The sequence below is a fragment of the Polypterus senegalus genome, chromosome 11, assembly GCF_016835505.1.
Source record: "Polypterus senegalus isolate Bchr_013 chromosome 11, ASM1683550v1, whole genome shotgun sequence".
NCBI classification, from domain to species: Eukaryota; Metazoa; Chordata; class Cladistia; order Polypteriformes; family Polypteridae; genus Polypterus; species Polypterus senegalus.
The window spans coordinates 26,726,333-26,744,711 of NC_053164.1; the positions used below are offsets into that span (position 1 = coordinate 26,726,333).

The window sequence follows — 18,379 nt, forward strand, 5'->3', positions numbered from 1 at the left end:
GATTACTTTCCCTTTTTGAGTAATAATTTCCATTTGTTTGTGCTCCTGTGATCTTTACTTTCTTTTTTTTATACTTTCTAATTACCCTACTTTCATATTCTTTAACGTTCTCCACATGCATATTGTGCCATTTTATTTTTTTTTTTTGGAGCCTTTCGAATTTTACTGCTTTCATAATCTCTAATCTGCTCTGTATGTGTATAGCGCCAACGTCCGGATTGGACATGCTTTTTTTTTTAATTCCATTTGTTCCGGGCTGATAATTACTTTCCTTATTTTCTGAATTTTCACCTAGATTATTCTTCTTCTTTTTTGTTTCTCCAACACTTTTGAGTATATTTTCTCCATGCTGCTTTCTTCTTCGCTTAGTTGTCTACGTTTCATTTATAACATATTGTCCTTATACGCTTTATATGCGCTGAGAGCCCGATCTGTGTGTGCGCAAAGCCAAAACACAACTGAGTGTGTTCCTGCCCGTGCTGTTATTTGGTTTTAAGTAGGGCGTGTCTTGAAAGAATCTCATGTTCCACATCATTGCGAGACAGTTCTGGGTTAATCTCTTTCACAAAATCTCATGTTTAAGGTCCCCGCGAGATGTTCCGTGGCCAATCTCTTTAGTCTCACGGGGCTATTAAGTGTCCTCTCTGATCTTATAAGAGCACGTCTCGTCGCCCTACTGATTCTCTCCAGGATTTTTTTTAATAATAGAGAGAAATGGATATGGTGAGCAGGAGTTAATCTTTCCCACATTAGGAGTCAGACACCAGTCTCCCTGTTTTAATATGTAGTGAAAACAAAATAGACAAAGGCAAAGTTTAAAGGGTTTGGCATTTGACAAAGCACCCTGCATTAATGCTAATACATAAGGAAAAATGAAATCAAACTAAAGTAAAAGGTTTCTCCAACAAAAACTTGCTTCTGTGGACTTGATAGGCTCCTACAGAGGCAGGTCCAAAACAACCACAAACTTCCAGCTATGTCTTTTCTTGCTGAAAGATGTGAGACTTCCCGAGCATGCCAAACATAAGGTTTTATGTTGATGTGGTACCGTCATCCAATCTGGGATGGAAGAAGGAAAAATGGTAACTGAATGTGTCTTATCTCAACTCATCCCCCATTTTACCTGTCGTGCAGACCTTTCAGCATACTTCCAATAGGGAAAAATAGTTACAGAAACAAGATCTCAGCTCTGGACAAATGACCCTTGATGTTGAGAGTCGTTTCCTCCCACAGTCCAAAGACATGCAGGTTAGGTGGATTGGCGGTTCTAAATTGGCTCTAGTGTGTGCTTGGTGTGTGTGTGGGTGTGTTTGTGTGTGTCCTGTGGTGGGTTGGCACCCTGCCCAGGATTGGTTCCTGCCTTGTGCCCTGTGTTGGCTGGGATTGGCTCCAGCAGACCCCCGTGACCCTGTATTCGGATTCAGCGGGTTAGAAAATGGATGGATGGATGTTGAGAGTCATGTCTTCTTATTCAGGTTGGCCGGAAGAGGCAAAGTCTGGGGTGGAGTGGGAGGCACACTGGAAGTGATGTTCTGATTGTTGTTACTCCATTCTATGGAAGTTGGGGAGTTTGAGTTTGTAGTTTTTTGGAATACTTGATTTTAATAATTACTTGCAAAATCTTATATATTACACCCTTTCTTTGTTGTCACATTGGAAAAAACAAAGTAACCCCAAACACCTGACTTAAAACATTTGGTATAGGAATGTCTACTGTAGTGCTGCTCTTTTGATTTACCATCTGTAGAAATGGAAAAGCATTACACTTCATAACAATATGATGCATTGCTTCAACATTTCCATAGTTGGCCTACCTCAAACATTAGACATGTCATGTCTGAAAGCAGGCTTTGGATGTTATTGTAATTTTTTGGGTGTTTAGGAAGGTTTTGTATTTGATTGTACCCATTTTATTGATGCTTTGTGTCTCCATTTTGAGCATCTTAGTTGATGGAAATGGCTCACTGCTTCTCCTATGCCAGGGGTATTCAACTAAAATCTAAAGAAGTCCAATTAGAGAAAATTTCTTGAAGCAATGGTCTGAAAGATCATGTTGTCTAACTCTTTAGTATCATATACGAGTATTTAAGTAGCCTAGTAGTTGTATCAGCATCTGCATGTAATCAATACCAGACTTTCAAATCAAATGAGTTTAGTACAATTCAAAAACTTTTTGACAATATTTATTGTCACGTAACACAGAACTGAACATGTATGTATGACTGGAGATATAACAACAACAACAACAACATTTATTTATATAGCACATTTTCATACAAAAATGTAGCTCAAAGTGCTTTACATAATGAAGAATAGAAAAATAAAGACACAGTAAGAAAATAAAATAAGTCAACATTAATTAACAGAATAAGTAAGGTCTGATGGCCAGGGTGGACAGAAAAAACAAAAAAACTAAATAAAATCTGCAGGGATTCCATACCATGAGACCGCCCAGTCCCCTCTGGGCATTCTACCTAACATAAATGAAACAGTCCTCTTTGTATTTAGGGTTCTCACGGAAGGACTTGATGATGATGGTCACATACACTTCTAGCTTTTAGTCCATCAATGTTGGAGCATCATGATGCTTTGAGTAGGTGGTGGTGGCGGACAAAGAAACCGGAAAAAGAAACAGAAGAGAGAGTAGGGGTCAGTATGGATTTTAGAGCCAGCATGAATAGTTATTATGATGAACTGAACATACAGAGTATCAGGATTAAGTTAAAGTGAAGTTATGAAAAGGCCATGTTAAAGTAATGTGTTTTCAGCAGTGTTTTAAAGTGCTCCACTGTATCAGCCTGGTGAATGCCTATTGGCAGGTTATTCCAGATTTTAGATGCATAACAGCAGAAGGCCGCCTCACCACTTCTTTTAAGTTTTGCTTTTGGAATTCTAAGGAGACACTCATTTGAGGATCTAAGGTTATGATTTGGAATATAAGGTGTCAGGCATTCCGATATATAAGAAGGGGTGAGATTATTTAATGCTTTATAAACCATAAGCAGAATTTTAAAGTCAATTCTGAAAGACAGAGGTAACCAGTGCAATGACATCAAAACTGGAGAAATGTGTTCGGATTTTCTTTTCTTAGGATTCTAGCAGCTGCATTCTGCACACGTTGCAAACGATTTATGTCTTTTTTGGGTAGTCCTGAGAGGAGTGCGTTACAGTAATCTAGTCGACTGAAAACAAAAGCGTGAATTAATTTCTCAACATCTTTCAATGATATAAGAGGTCTAACTTTTGCTATGTTTCTTAAGTGATAAAATGCTGTCCTAGTGGTCTGATTAATATGTGATTTAAAATTCAGGTTACAGTCAACAGTTACCCCTGAGTTTTTTACTTCCGTCTTAACTTTTAATCCTAATGCATCAAGTTTATTTCTGATAACCTCATTGAATCTATTTTTGCCAATCACTAAAATTTCAGTTTTCTCTTTATTTAGCTTGAGAAAATTACTATTCATCCATTCAGAAATACCAGTAAGACATTGTGTTATTGATCGAGAGAGTCGGGGTCATCAGGTGCTATTGAAAAATACAGTTGTGTGTCATCAGCATAGCTGTGGTAGCTCACGTTGTGCCCTGAGATAATCTGACCTAACGGAAGCATGTAGATTGAGAAGAGCAGTGGACCCAGGATAGAGCCTTGTGGAACACCATATCGGATATCATGTGTCTTTGAGTTTGATTACCACAACTAACAAAGAATTTTCTACCTGCCAGGTAGGATTCAAACCAATTTAAGACACTGCCAGAGAGGGCCACCCATTGACTAAGTCGATATGTATAATGTTCTGTCACAGTATATAATGTTCTTAAATTTATTAAATAAAAGTAGGGCTGCAGTTCAAAATAAGACAAAATACATACAATGTGAAAATTGTGCATGTTTGAATAAGGTGTATAACTTCAGAAAAATAAAATAAATGGAGAAAAAGCTTGAATTTCCCCTTTTCTGTTTCACATCTTGACTCAACAGTCTCAACCAATTTTACAGATAATAAATCTTAACACATCTTAACAATTAAACAGTTTTAAATGCTCACTTTCTTCCCCTCAAGTAGTGTTTCAGCTACTGCACTCTTGCATTCTTTGACAACCCCGCCATCAGTAAATGGCTTTTTCTGTTGACCCAAAATCCAGACGTTGCTAGGCAGGAGAGAATCCTTTCCCAGACGGGTTTATCCATTCCCGGGAATTCGGGAATCCTGCATGTCATAAAACAGTGCACGGGCATCTCACATGTGAACGGTTTTAGAATGACCAACACTTATTTTTAATAAAACTACTGCAGTATGTTGACGCCAATAAAAGAATAACCTTATCTACAAGCAGTTCATGCTGTCATATAAGTACATGTATCTAGTTCAGGGATGCCCAACGCAAAGGTAGTGCAGGTAGATCGCGTTGCATTAAAAAAAAAAAATTTTTAAAGGTTAGTCTATCATATATCCTCCCTATGCCACTTGATTGACATACAGGGCAGCCAGTCTGAGATCTCCTTTCTTCTAACACACTGGTCATCCCGCACGCACGATCAAACGCGCGAGCTACTGCAAAACTCCGGCTGTGATCTAGTTAGCCTTCCAATTTATATCGACTAAAGAAGGGATTTAAAAAAAATTGTTTGGGGAGAGTATGGGCTTTATGTGTACTTAGAAGAGGATTTTTTTCTCTCACAATGTTACAATCGAAGTGCGTTTGTCTGATCTGTCAATCTATCATTGCTATTCCAAAGAAGGAAAATGTGGAAAGGCAATTTCGAACTGTTCATAAAAATTACGAAACTGACTTCCTTCCGAAAAGCGATCTGACAAAGAGAAAAGAGAGGGAACTAATATCGCAGTTAATCGGACAGCCGTCATTTTTCGCTCAGCTGAATACAACAGCTCCTTGACTGCATTATTCGGCTCTACTTATTTATGTGCGAGTCAGCCTTTTCCCAGTCCCATGTCATCCACACCAGGGGAGATGTACAGCCACAGTCCTTGGTCCAACAGCCGTGTCGGGGAGGCTGACAGGTTGACGGCAGTGAAAGAGATCTGGAGGCGCAGCTGTGATGGCCTGCAACCCGAGCAACAAGAGCAGCTGTGGCAGGTGTTGTGGGAATTCAAGGACATCTTCGCACTCTCAGAAGAGACCGGCCTGACACACCTGGTCCACCATGAGATCGACACAGGGACGCGCGCCGATCAAGACACGCCCCGCCGCCCCTGGCACATCAGGAGGCCGCTGACACGGCGATTGAGGAAATGCTCAACGCAGGGATCATTGAGCCGCCCAATAGCCCGTGGGCTTCGGGGTTGTGATGGTCCACAAAAGAAGAGTCAGAAAATGAGGTTCTGCGAGACTACAGGCCTCTGAACAGTGTGACTAAAAGACTCGCACCGCCACCCGCATAGATGAGTCCTTGGATCTGGTGTCGGGTCATCGTGGTTCTCCTCATTATATATATATATATATATGCACAGCGCACAAGGGTCCCCTCATCAGTCCCATGCCGAACTTCAGCAGATGGCAGTGGGAGCCCGATGGAGAGAGTCGCGGTGGACATAGGGCCCGTTCCCTGTACAGATAAGGGGAACCGTTATATCCTTGTTGCAATGGACTACTTTACCAAGTGGCCAGAGGCGTATGCCATTCCAGACCAGGAGGCAGAGATCGTGGCTGATGCCCTGGTGGAGGGCATGTTTGCAAGGTTTGGAGCCGCAGAGACCATCCACAGTGACCAGGGAAGGAACTTTGAGTCGGCTGTGTTTTCAGCCATGTGCGCGCCTGGGCATGCGGAAGACCCGACCACACCATTGCACCCCAGAGCGACGGCTTGGTTGAACGCTCAATCAACCCTGGTGAAACAGTTAGCCATCCTCACGGCAGAGCACCAGCGGGACTGGGACACTCACCTTCCCTCGTCTTATTGGCCTACAGGTCTGCGGTACAGGACTCCACCCTATGCACACCAGCCCTGCTCATGTTATATATATATATATATATATATATATATATATATATATATATATATATATATATATATATATATGCAGAGTACGCCAGCTGCTGAGAAAGCACGCTTTGCCTCCACTGAAGTAGGCAGCACAGTCATCAGATACAGATACACTTGTTCTAAACAATGCCCGCGCTTGCCGTTGCTGTGAAACACCGCCATTTCAGCTGTTACTGATGCATCCAGTTTCTTGTCATCATTCTGTGATGGCAAGTTTCTTGGCACAGATAATACGGATGCAACAGACTGACGCATTGCAATTTCAAGTTGCTGTTCAAAGCTGTTGTCTGACAGACGTCAATGAAGTCTTCAGTTTTCAACTATAACTCTGTTATTTCTTGATCGATTTTTACACTTTTACACGCTATATATGCAAACTTGGCCGTTCCCGGTTTGGATTCCCAACTGGGCAGTGAATGTGTGGCTCAGGATCCTGGTGGACTGGTCATATTGGGCTCTGAGACTAATTATTTTATGTGATCTCACTTCAGATTTTATTGGGTATGTTTGTTCGAAACCTTTATGTTTCGTCTCATAATGTCGTTTCACATTTGGCACTTTAACAAGTGCCACGGTTTCTGAACATATGAGACACACTGGTTTAGTGCTCCCAGTACGAAGTATGAACAGAAATAAATTTGTCCATTCCGGATTAAATGCCCTATTTTCGCTGTTCATTTTCCTTTTTTTGGAGAGTGCCATTTGTTTCTTATTTTTGGGTCCCTTTTTTCCGTCTTTTCTTTTTCCAGCGCAGTCATCTGTATCTTTCTTTGGCTTATTTTTCCCTTTGTTTTTTCTACATGTATCGCTATCTTTCTTTTACTTTCTACCATCTCTCTTCCTTGCCTCTAACTCTCTCATCTGTCTGCGCTGTAAAGTAAAGTAAAGCAATGTTCACCACCTAGAATCCACAGACTTGATTGGCTGAGTGTTATCACGTGAAATGGCTTAACGCGCATACAATTGGTCTGTGCATTTCCACATCCACTAAAACATTACTGTAAAGACTAAAAAAGCTGTGGCAGCTAAAATAGAAGCCTCCTGTCAGGTTTTAAATCATAACTTTATGTTTTGGCTGTAAGTCTGGGTCCGTATGAGACAGCTTATGGGTCCGGACCCGGACCGTGGCCCGCCTGTTAGTGACCTCTGTCCTATGCCAGCACCAAAACTTGCACACCATAACTTCAGAAGAGCACTGATGTAAAAGACTGTACGGTCTGTATCCAAGATTCTGGATACTTTGTCGATATTTATTTTTTGGAGTTGTTGACTTTTTGTCTGTCCTATTGACTGGAATATTCAACTTATATTTTATTTTTGCGCTTTTGGTTCTACTGACTCCTGGTTTTCACACTTTCACGTTATCACAATTACAATAGCTTGTGCTTTATTTCCTTCTCCTTCTTATTTGTAAAATATTAAATCTGCCTGACCATTTACTTAGGCAGAAAAGAGAATCAGTTAAATTGAGAATATTTATATTTAAAAATAAAAACAGACCAACACTTCAGGGGACAGTTGTAATCTCTGTGTACTGTAAATCAATTGTCAGAGTAAGAACTCTTCATTTAAACTGAAGCAAACTGGAAGACCACAGAACATTTATCATCAAAGCAATGAAAGCTGTCTTTGAGGAGTGCCTATCATATTTATTATTTTAATTGTTCAGTAAACCTGTACTGTCTTTTTAATGCCAGTGATTTGTTTCTTTCCATTTAGAAAAGGTCAAGAAGGAGATCGATGCAGTGATCGAACGAGGCCGTGCCCCTGCCATGGAGGACCGGAGAAAGATGCCCTACACTGATGCTGTACTCCATGAAGTCCAGAGATTCATCGATCTTGTCCCCTTAAATGCTTTTCATTGTACAACAAAGGACACTGTATTTAGGGGATACACAATACCAGCTGTAAGGGTCAATTTTTCCCTGAAACGTATCAGAATTTATATTTATGTAACTTCCTAGTAAATTTCAACTGGAAGGAACAATTGTGCATGAAATTTACACATTTCTGATTTTGTTTCAATAGCTAAGATTCTATATTTTAATTAACTTAAGAATGAGTATTTCAAACCTTTTAGAATGGTGTAATGGTTATTGCTGCTGACTAATGGATCTAGCAACTCTGGATTCAAATCTTCTGTGAGGTTTCTACTCATGTACAGTTTGCACATTTTCACAATATCTATATGTGTTGTTCTAGAGCTATTTTTCCTTCCACATTACAAATGCATGTGTGTTAATTTAATTGGATATTCTAAATTATTGCCATACATTATGAGACACAATATATCTCTGAAGATTATTGTGAGAGCCAAAAGTGCAGGAGATGGATCACAGCATAAAGAAGTGGTCAGGTAAAACAAAGGTTCAAAATCAAGATATCAAAAATGGTGAGGTCACCAGAATCAGAGAGCATGATGATAATTAGGAGTCGAAAGTAAAATAAAAGCGTAAAATTAGAAAATGATCCTAACACTAAGGCATACTTGAAAAACAACCTAACTATAGATTCTTGAAATTGTTTTTCTCTACTGAGGGATAACGCACAGTGTATAAATTTAAATTATTGTTACCAGTGACATTATCATTGCAATGAAAGAGGTCACATGACAAATTCAAAACTATGTTGCGTGAAACGAAATGCGTGATGGTAACATAAGGATTCATTCAATTCCAATCCTGTGTCAGAAATGGAACCCTTATATGAAAAAAGCACAAAATAGGCAAAAAATATGTCTTAATAATTATGAGTGTGGGTACAGTATGTGCACTGTTTTTTCAGAATAGGTGTCATATTTTTATTTGTTTTAATGGCTAGGGCCATGCTGTTTATGGCTATAGATAGATAGATAGATAGATAGATAGATAGATAGATAGATAGATAGATAGATAGATAGATAGATACTTTATTAATCCCAAGGGGAAATTCACAATTTCAAATTCACAAATTCCTACCACATAGTTGCTGCCAGAGAAACATGATATCATCTCCTTGACACTTTTTTTTTTTTTGGATGGTGGCATGCTGTCATTGCCTTCAATCTAAACAAACCTGTATCTGTGTGGTTAATGCATTAAGTGCAGATGAATTTACCTTCTGTCTTTGGACATGCCATTTTTTCCACTTTAGGCAAAACAGAGTTCAGTACTGCAAGACTAGGCACTAAATTAATATCAGTGTTGCAGGTATGGATTTTATCTTTCTCTGATCCTATAATAAAAAAATTGTGGATTCAGAAAATTAATGGACAGATGAACTACTCAACCAGCAACTTTAAAACCAGTCATATGCACTATTTATTTAGTACATAGATTGAACTTTTATTTGTCTGATTGGGAAATTAGGCTATTTACAGGAACACTTCAAATACATAAATGCACAAAAAATTGATAAATAAACAAACACACACACTATGGACTGAGCACACAGCAGAATAACTAAAATAGAAAATATAAAAAGAAAGAAAAGAAATCTTCTGGCTTGGCAGTCTTAGTTCCACTGATCCATTATGTGTTAATATTTTTATTGGTATGAAGGCACACCTGTCATGTTTCTTGACACACTTCTGCTGAATAATTCATTGGCTGAAAGTTCTCAGTGTTAGAGTGTCAGAGAGAGGATGTGCAACATTGTTCATGCAATGATGACACTCACTATTGTTTTCATTCTCTCCTCCACTACTACATCCAGCAGGTCCAGAATTGTCCCATAACTGAGCCTGCCCTTTTAATTAACTTGGTGATTTGGTGGGCCTCTCTGAAAATGATGTTACCAGCCAAACACACCACAGAGTAGAAAATCACACTGGCCATCTCAGAGTTGTAGAAGATGTGAAGGATGTCACTTCACACATTAAAGGAACACAGTCTCCTAAGGAAGAAGAACCTGCTTTGCACTTTCTTATATACTGTAGTTCCTCTGTGCTCTGTGACCAGTCCAACCTGCCATTGATGTGGACCTCTAAGTACTTCTGGCAATACACCACGTCTACATTCAATTGTTAAATAGTCATAATAATAATATATTTTATTTATATAGCGCCTTAGTGACTGGGTATAGAGGCTCTTATTGCAGCAAATGTCAACAACCAATTGTTTGGTTTTGCTGATGTTAAGATAATTCTGTTTTCACCAAAAAAAATAAATAAAAATTCTCCACCTGACTCTTGTACACTGTGTCTTATCCCTATTATTGATATACCCCATAAGTGCAGAGTCATCTGCGAGTGTATGCATTCATGAATTTGTATGTGCATATTGTAAATAGCATAAAAAAGTCTTTTGTGTTTTTTCTTATTGTAATCTAGGGTACAGCGGTGTCTCCTGTGCTTCACTCGGTGTTGTTTGACAAGACAAAGTGGGCAACCCCTTACACCTTCAATCCTGGTCATTTTTTGGATGAAAACGGCTGCTTCAAAATGAACCCAGCTTTTATGCCCTTTTCCGCAGGTACAAATACTTTAAATATTTATGATAAGAAGAATACTTCATTACATGAGTTTGGAGGACCTTTGCAAAGTATGAGTGGGAAAGATATCACCATGTTTGTATTAACTTAATTATTCTTATACAAATTCTATGATGCCTTTTGAGGCAGAGCTGTACACTCTTGGCAAATGCGGTACCATCACATGAAAAAAATAACAGGATAAAATACAGTGAATTTCACCACACTAAAGCATTTAAAACCTAAGATTAGTAATCAAATAGAAGAAATGTGTAAGTTAATTCCTGGGCACAACTTAAGTTATTGAAAAAAGGTTTTTATATTTTTAAATACACAACAATATGCAGTTGTTTGGTTTTTTTTTACCAAATGCGCATACAGTTTCAACATTTTACATCACATCTCCAGAAATGTCAGTGTGAGGGCTTCACTTTAGATATCCAACTTTGCCCAATTGTTTGCTCTTCTAATTTTGTCTGAGGAAACATTTCAGCAGCAAGCTTTCCTCCAGCTTTTTAATGCTAAATGTACAGTATGAACTAGGTTCACTCATTTTTCTTTGTAGAGTTGAAATAAGACTTTTCCAGCAGCCCAGTAGAAGGTTTGAGCTCTCCAACACTACTCCCTCTTATTGGTAAATTGCGATCAAGCACAAAAGTGTACAAGTTAAGGAATGAAATTGGGTTGTTAGGGGTGGTACGATGGTTGCCGAAGTGTTCTTCCAACACAAAGGTAAGGGTTTGAAATCACATGCCCAACTACTGCTGGTGCAGACTTTACATATTCTCCTCAAGTGCATAGGGGTTTTCAATATTCAATTTTTTTCTCCCAAGGTCCATATATATGTGCAATTTAGGTTTACTGGCAACTCAGAATTGGCTTAGTGTGAGGGTGAGTTTATCTTGTGATGCATTGGCCTCTCGAACCCTGAAATGCATAAAACATTCATAGAAAATGGTTGGGTAAATAAGTAAAATATCAAAATGGATGTGTCAAACTAAATGCTGCAGCTTCACAGCTCCAACTTTCTGCTAAATCATGTGCAAGCAAGGTTTTTGCGTTCTTCCAGTACTTAGGCAGATTATATTGGTACTTTGAAGACATCCAGATGAGATTAATCGGAGGCTCTAAACTGACCTGATATGAATGAATGTGTGTGCATATTATTATGTGTGTGGGCCTACTATTTCGATCAGGACTAATGTCTCTCTTGCACCCAATTCTGCTAAAATATGCTTTGCTTCCTGTTGTTCTGAACGTCAAGTCAAAAGTTTAAAGAACAAATAACTGTTGTGGATTAAATTTTATGATCATATACTGTACTTTTCTTTTCAAGGTAAAGTATACATTTTTATTCCACACATGTACTCATGTAATTAGAAAATTCTGTAATTGCTTTTGTCACAATGCTCTGCACCTGTAATCAGTGAAGGACACTATAGAAAAATAATCTGAATTAAATTCAATTGAAAATAAGCAGGCTTAACTTTGTGATATTTATGAAAATCTATGTTGAAACCCTGTATACTAACATAAACAAGCCAATGAGAATCATGTCATTATTGCTATATACATTATGTCCCTGGTTGCCACATAAACCTTGAACCTGATTTACTAATACACAAGAAATTGTTGGTTATCTGCAGACAATTTAAGGGAAAAGAAAAAGTTGTTACATGAGACCTTTTAACTGATTGTATTAATCATGTCAGTCAGCACAAACTCTGAGGTCACAACCCTGGCAGCTGGGAGTGCATCATCTGTTATTAACTTTAAAGTTCCAAAGCACAAAGTTACTGTAATTACTCAAAATGCCCACTAGAGAGCAGAACAAAGTCCCTGTTAGTCACACAAAATTAACCAACAAAGAAACTTTAGGAAGAAAAAGATTTATTGTGAATAAAGTTCAGCTGAACAAAAATTATCTCTGAGGTGCACAAAGGCACATGTGGTAATACCCTCAAAATAGGCAATCCTAGTGTCAAACATAGTCCTAAAACAAAATCAAATAATTGTTAAAAAAAAAAACAGAGCACAGAGGTAAAAAAAAACACTAATCACAAAAAGCATTGAAATAACTTAGGAGAACTCATCACACCATGAGCAAATTCACAGTGAACCACAAAGAACTGGGGTTATCCCAACCTTTATAGGGCTGAGGGCAGTCCTTTGATGGTGATAGGCTCTTGGGGGACCACCCACAAAACAGATAAAAGAAGAAAACATGCTTAAACATCAATAAACGAATTAATCAACAATATTAGCATAAATAATGAACAAAATACATATAAAAACAGCATTTGAATCCCAGGCAGGGGGAGAACCCTGGGTAAAATACAACAGCATCCTTGTAACAAAACTTACAAAATGGCAGCGCTCATGAAATTCAAGATAGCTTTGAAAAAGACTCAAAAATTTCTAAATATTTGAAAACATTTTAGGAAGAAAACAAGGTCAGAAATTAAATCTGTGACTCCAAAACTATGATTGTTGATGAAGAACAGAAAAAAGGCTCATAAAAACGTGTAAAAAAATAAGAATATAAATCAGAACACCAACATTTAATTTAACCATGATAAAATCTATACTGTGATGGTGGTTCACATTTCAAAGTTGGAAAGGGCACTGGTCTGTGGCAGTTACAGAATAATACAGATGGCAACATTTCCTACTACATGCCTGTGGTATTGGTTCACGTTTCACCTCTATTCTTTTGGTTCTTTTATTACTGAACTGATTAAAGTTTCATATAAAAATGTAGGCCAAAGAATTGTTATCTGTATTAGCTAGGTGATATGAGGGCTCAAAAATGGTTTACAAGTATAGAATTATCATGCAAAAAATACAGTAGTGTCCTGCATTGTTCTAAAAAATTGTATTTACGCCATTCAGTGTTTACTTCTGTTTATTAAGATGTGCATTTATTTTATTATTTTATTGTCTGCGAAGCATAATAATATATGATGAGTTATTTAGAAAATTGTATATATATATATAAAAAATTCTTCTATATTAGTCCACATGTCTGACTTGATCCTGCACAATTGCTTAGGTAATCATTTTAGTTCATAAGTACAGTGGTATTATTCAATCATTTTTTCTACTCTTATCTGAATTGCTTATAAAGTGAAGGTCTTAATACTGCATTTACCTTGAATAGCACACTGACTACATTTCATATTGTTTCTTATTTCAAGTTTAATGCTATTAATCGACATATTATTTTATATTGCAGGGAAGCGCATCTGTGCAGGTGAGGGTCTGGCCAAGATGGAGCTCTTCTTGTTTTTCTCCACCCTCCTACAGAACTTCTCATTCCACCCCACAGTTGAGCCTGACAAAATCAGTCTGACACCAAGTTCTAGGTCATTTTTTAAACTTCCCTTGCCATATACATTTTTTGCCATCCCAAGATAGCAAGAGATGGACATTTGAGCACAGAGGAACTTTAATTAAAGAGCAGATTAAACCAGCAAAAAGCAGGTATTCTATATAAAAGAAAATCCTTGAATTGTACCTCTTTTTAATTATTTGATCAGCTTCTTTTACCACATTCCTTTGGTACTTATGTTTCTTTATATTTTAATTTCTTTTTTTTTTAAATATTAATGTACTGTAAAAAGATAGAGAGAGAGAGAGTCAGTTTTCATAAGTAGCTAAAAATAAGAGGTTTTTCAGTTTGGATTATCATTTCTTCATCTCTCTGCTTATTCTCAATTAAAAGATAATCCAAAAACCTACCTTTGTCAGGCTGGATTCTGTAGAGCAACACTAGTGAGCCACACACTTGCCTCACATGCAGCAGCTTTGATTCTTGTTGGAATCTGAAAATGTCAGCATGCCTTGCTACAAAGGTTTTTGAGTTTTGTAACACCTAGGTGAGAAACACCAGTATTAAGTTAATTCAGAATCAGCATTCACAAGTTTCCAATTATCTAGGGTTAATTCTCAGACTGGTGATTTGGAGTGTGGATTTTATAAGTTCTGTTCTTGTCTGTACTGGTTTAGGTTGAGTTTGAGAGTATCAGGCCTGCTTCTCCTTGAGAATTACAACTTGAGAATATTTGGTCACTTGTGTTGCCGCAAGATCTTGGTGGCATAGTGGTTCAGTGGTGTTCATTTGAGAGTGCCATGTCTAAAGAGTACTAACATGGAAATTTAAAGTTCAGATTAAATTTTAGACCATATGCTTTGGAGAGAATATGATTTTTAGCTAAAAAAAAAAACTGATCATATCTTAAAGCAAATTTTGTGCAAAATTTGTGATCAGCAATACCATTAACTGTGAAATTGTCTTTTTCATTTAACAAACGTAATCACTGATATTAAATTGTAATGTAATCGGAATCTACAGAAAGCATTAACAGCACCCAGTCATCAGTATTATGTATCAGTTTATAAAACACATTAGCCAACTAGTGATTTTGGTAATTTATGGAAAAGAAGAAAAAGAACTTTTAAATGGTGGCCTCCCAAAATGTGGCATAGAAAGATGATACTTTATTTTTACTGACAATATAATGCAAACACAATCTGGTTATATAGACTGAATCCATTATTGTTGAATCTTTTCAGGTGCATTTTCTAAAATCTTTGGATCAACTGCATAGGGAAACGATTACCGATAAACTGCTGGTTAGCTACCTTAACTTTACTTGAATCAAATCTGTGGTTTGTGAAGGCTTTGTACATTTTATACACTTTTAAGAAAAAAAAAACAACAAATATCCTGTTATTTGTGCTCAATAAAATGTCATATTTTTTCCAGATACATTAGAAGCCTATAGGTAATTTGAAAATATCTTCATGTCCAGTACTACAAAATTAAAACCACTTCCCATTAACTAAATAATAAAATATAGTAACCATTACAATTTCTGAGTTGTATTCTGCAATAAAATGACAGACATGATTTTATTCTGACATAGCTTTAATATTTAGAAAATTCTACTATTTGTTATTTGCTTTTTTCTTTTTAAATTAATGGTATGCATATTTTCATATTGCCTACCATGACAAGAACAGATTATAATCCAACAACAACACTAATAATAATTCTCAGACTGGTTAAACACAGGGACACAGATGCAGCAAAATAAAGTTAAATGAGTAACATGGCAAGAGGAGTGCAGCCCTAGTCTTTGACTGTATTGCTAAACGTTGATTTTTATTTTTTTTTTTTTTATTAATTTTTAATTCAAACTGTAAGTATCTATCAAATGGGCTTACAATAAAACTTGTTTTTAAAAGCCACCGTTATGGGTCTCTTTTATTTACTAATAGCTATGATTTCATTGATAACACTCTTATATTTGTTCTTACACAATAAAAAGTTCTCCACAGTTCTCTAACTGGAAAACAGTGCCATTGTACATTGATAGGGTGCATGAAATTGTATTGTTTACATATTTTGGTGAAGATATGGTAATTAGGAATCACGTGTGAACTTTGATTTATTGTGTTTATATTGGAGTAGTCAGTAGTCAGTTTATCTAGAGACCTTAATATGAATAATTAAGGCACATAGGGCTGTATAATAAGAAATTCTAATTGTGCTGTCACCATCAGTGTAAACTACCTATTTGTTTGTCTGATTAAATATTGAGTTACTCTTTCCAGACTTTGTTTAAACTGTTGGTAAATGGTATTTTTATCACTTATGTGACACAAAATGACCCTTTTAAGAAAAAAGTAAAATGCAAAACAAAAAAGAAAAAGAAAGAAAGACAGCCAATGCAGTCCATTTGCTACATGTATTTTGGAATGTCACACATTTTATCAGGAGAGTTTTGCTGACAGAAGTTGCTATAAGCAATCATATGTTCCTCCTTTCGTCCTGAAAAACACAGAATGAAAAATACAGGAATAGAAAACTAATTCAAGAAAATGCAAAGTTTGTTAACCAGAAGAATCCCTTCTTTTCTCAAAACAAAAAGGGCAAAATTAAAATCATAGACAAAAGTCTGAAAGAAGAGGTCCTTAAAAGCCAGAAAATAAAATAATAATAATAATAATAATTAGAAGAAGAAGAAGATTAGTTATCAAATAGAAGAAAAGTGTAAGTGAATTCTTTAGTAGAGGCTGGAATATAGGTGGACTCAGTACCTGTGACTTTAAGCGTGAAACTGTTGTGATGTGTGGTATATTATGGGAAATCTTAAACGTTATTTTTATTTATTTACTTTAAAACAGTAAAGTTTTATTTCATTGTTATTAAAGAGAAGAACATATAACGGTAACAAATAAAGCGTGAAACTGTTGTGATGTATGGTGTATTATGGGAATTTTTAAATGTTAGTTTTATTTATTTAGTTTAGAAAAGTAAAGTTTATTTAATTGTTATTAAAGAAAAGAGCATGTAACAGGAACACATAAATTAGTATTGCTGTATCTTTTCCTCTTGTCTGTTGCTGACAAAAAAAAGCAATGGGGATGAAAGGCATAATTACTTTAAATGTTGTTTATTATTAACTAGCAAAATACCCGCATTTCGCAGCGGAGAAGCATTGTGTTAAAGAAGTTATGAAAAAGAAAAGGAAACATTTTAAAAATAACGTAACATGATTCTCAATGTAATTGTCATAGACTTATTTTAGTATTGACAGTGAATATGATGATTGTAAAGAGTTTAATTTATGATTGTAAATGTGTCTGAGAAATGCATATTTTTAGGATGTAAGGATCTGTTTGTAAATTACGTTTGCTGTTCTGCCCTCGAGCTATAAAATGACCAAGCTGTCTGCTGAGCTTACTCTTGAGCATGCAGCGTACAGTTGGCCATGTGAGAAGCAATCTTTTGTCAAGTCAATGCCGACCTTTTTTAGAGTCTGGCACTGTGACTTATTTATTGGCATAGTGAAGCACACCCTTACTGGAAATTGGAGGCGTCTGAATTGGAATGGGATGTCAGAGGGTATGAGAAGGATGCGAGGAATAAATGCAGTCTTCCCTGAGCCAGTTCCAGTGAAGACATAATTGGTGTGCCAACCTTCAAAAAAACAGAGTATGCTGAAGCATGCCCGGAGGATTAAGAGCGTGAAGAAACTAAATAAAAAGGCAGGAGTCACCAGCATGAGACATGAAGCATGGCAGACAATAACAGGCTTGAAGCGGTGGAGTAAAGAAGAAAGGAGCAGTGAGCACAACGAACAGCTGAGGAAATTAAGGAAGCAAGTGAGGAGGCACATGAGCGCAGGATGTCTTTAATGTATATAGGCAGAGAGACAACCATGTGGTAGGTGCGCGGACAGTGGTCGTGCGGAAAAAGTAAGGGGGACCGGGAGCGGCCCTTGTGTGTCTCTGCCATGAAATAAATGTTACTTCACAAGTTTGAGAACCACTGGTATAGCTTTTAATACTTCACCACTTTGCTGCAAACGTCAAACTAATTTACCATAGTTTTGGTTATAATGCTTTACCATTTTGTAGAGAGTATGTGAGATTAATTTAATCAACAATTCCACATTATAAATGCTAAAACAAAAAAAAATCTTTAATGTGTTATTTCTCAAAGAGGAATATTGTGAATTCCCAATCCGTTACGTTTAGCCTGGTATGGACCAGGGGCCTCATGTATAACGCCGTGTGTAGAACTCGCACTATAACATGGCGTAAGCACAAAAGCCGAAATGTACTTACGTACATGATGGGTCTGGACTGAGGGGGAGCCATGTCACAATACGTGCACATGGGAGGCAGCCAGAAAAGGGTAATTCCATGCCGGACCAGGGGGTGGCAGAGTGCAGTGACTCTTATTCTCTTTTTGCTGCAGACTAGTCACAGGAAATTCTGTCTGGGCCTGGTGACATCATTTCCAGTTCTGGGCTCGGCGACCTCATTTCCGGTCCTAGGCTTGATGATGCTACTTCCTTTACCCGGCTTTAAACACACCATTTTCTTTGTCACAAGTTAGTTCTGTTTCGGA

General features: G+C 37.1%; 1 protein-coding gene across 1 annotated transcript in view; it reads left to right on the top strand.

Moving 5' to 3' along the window:
• The window catches only part of LOC120538761 (cytochrome P450 2B4-like), a 44,011-nt gene extending 29,114 nt beyond the window's left edge, over window positions 1-14,897 (top strand). The window contains exons 7-9 of the mRNA XM_039768217.1: window positions 7,726-7,913; window positions 10,316-10,457; window positions 13,691-14,897. Of these exons, the coding sequence (XP_039624151.1) occupies window positions 7,726-7,913; window positions 10,316-10,457; window positions 13,691-13,872 (512 nt within the window). The 3' untranslated portion in view covers window positions 13,873-14,897. The remainder of the gene's footprint in view (window positions 1-7,725; window positions 7,914-10,315; window positions 10,458-13,690) is intronic.
• Window positions 14,898-18,379: the final 3,482 nt, after the last annotated feature.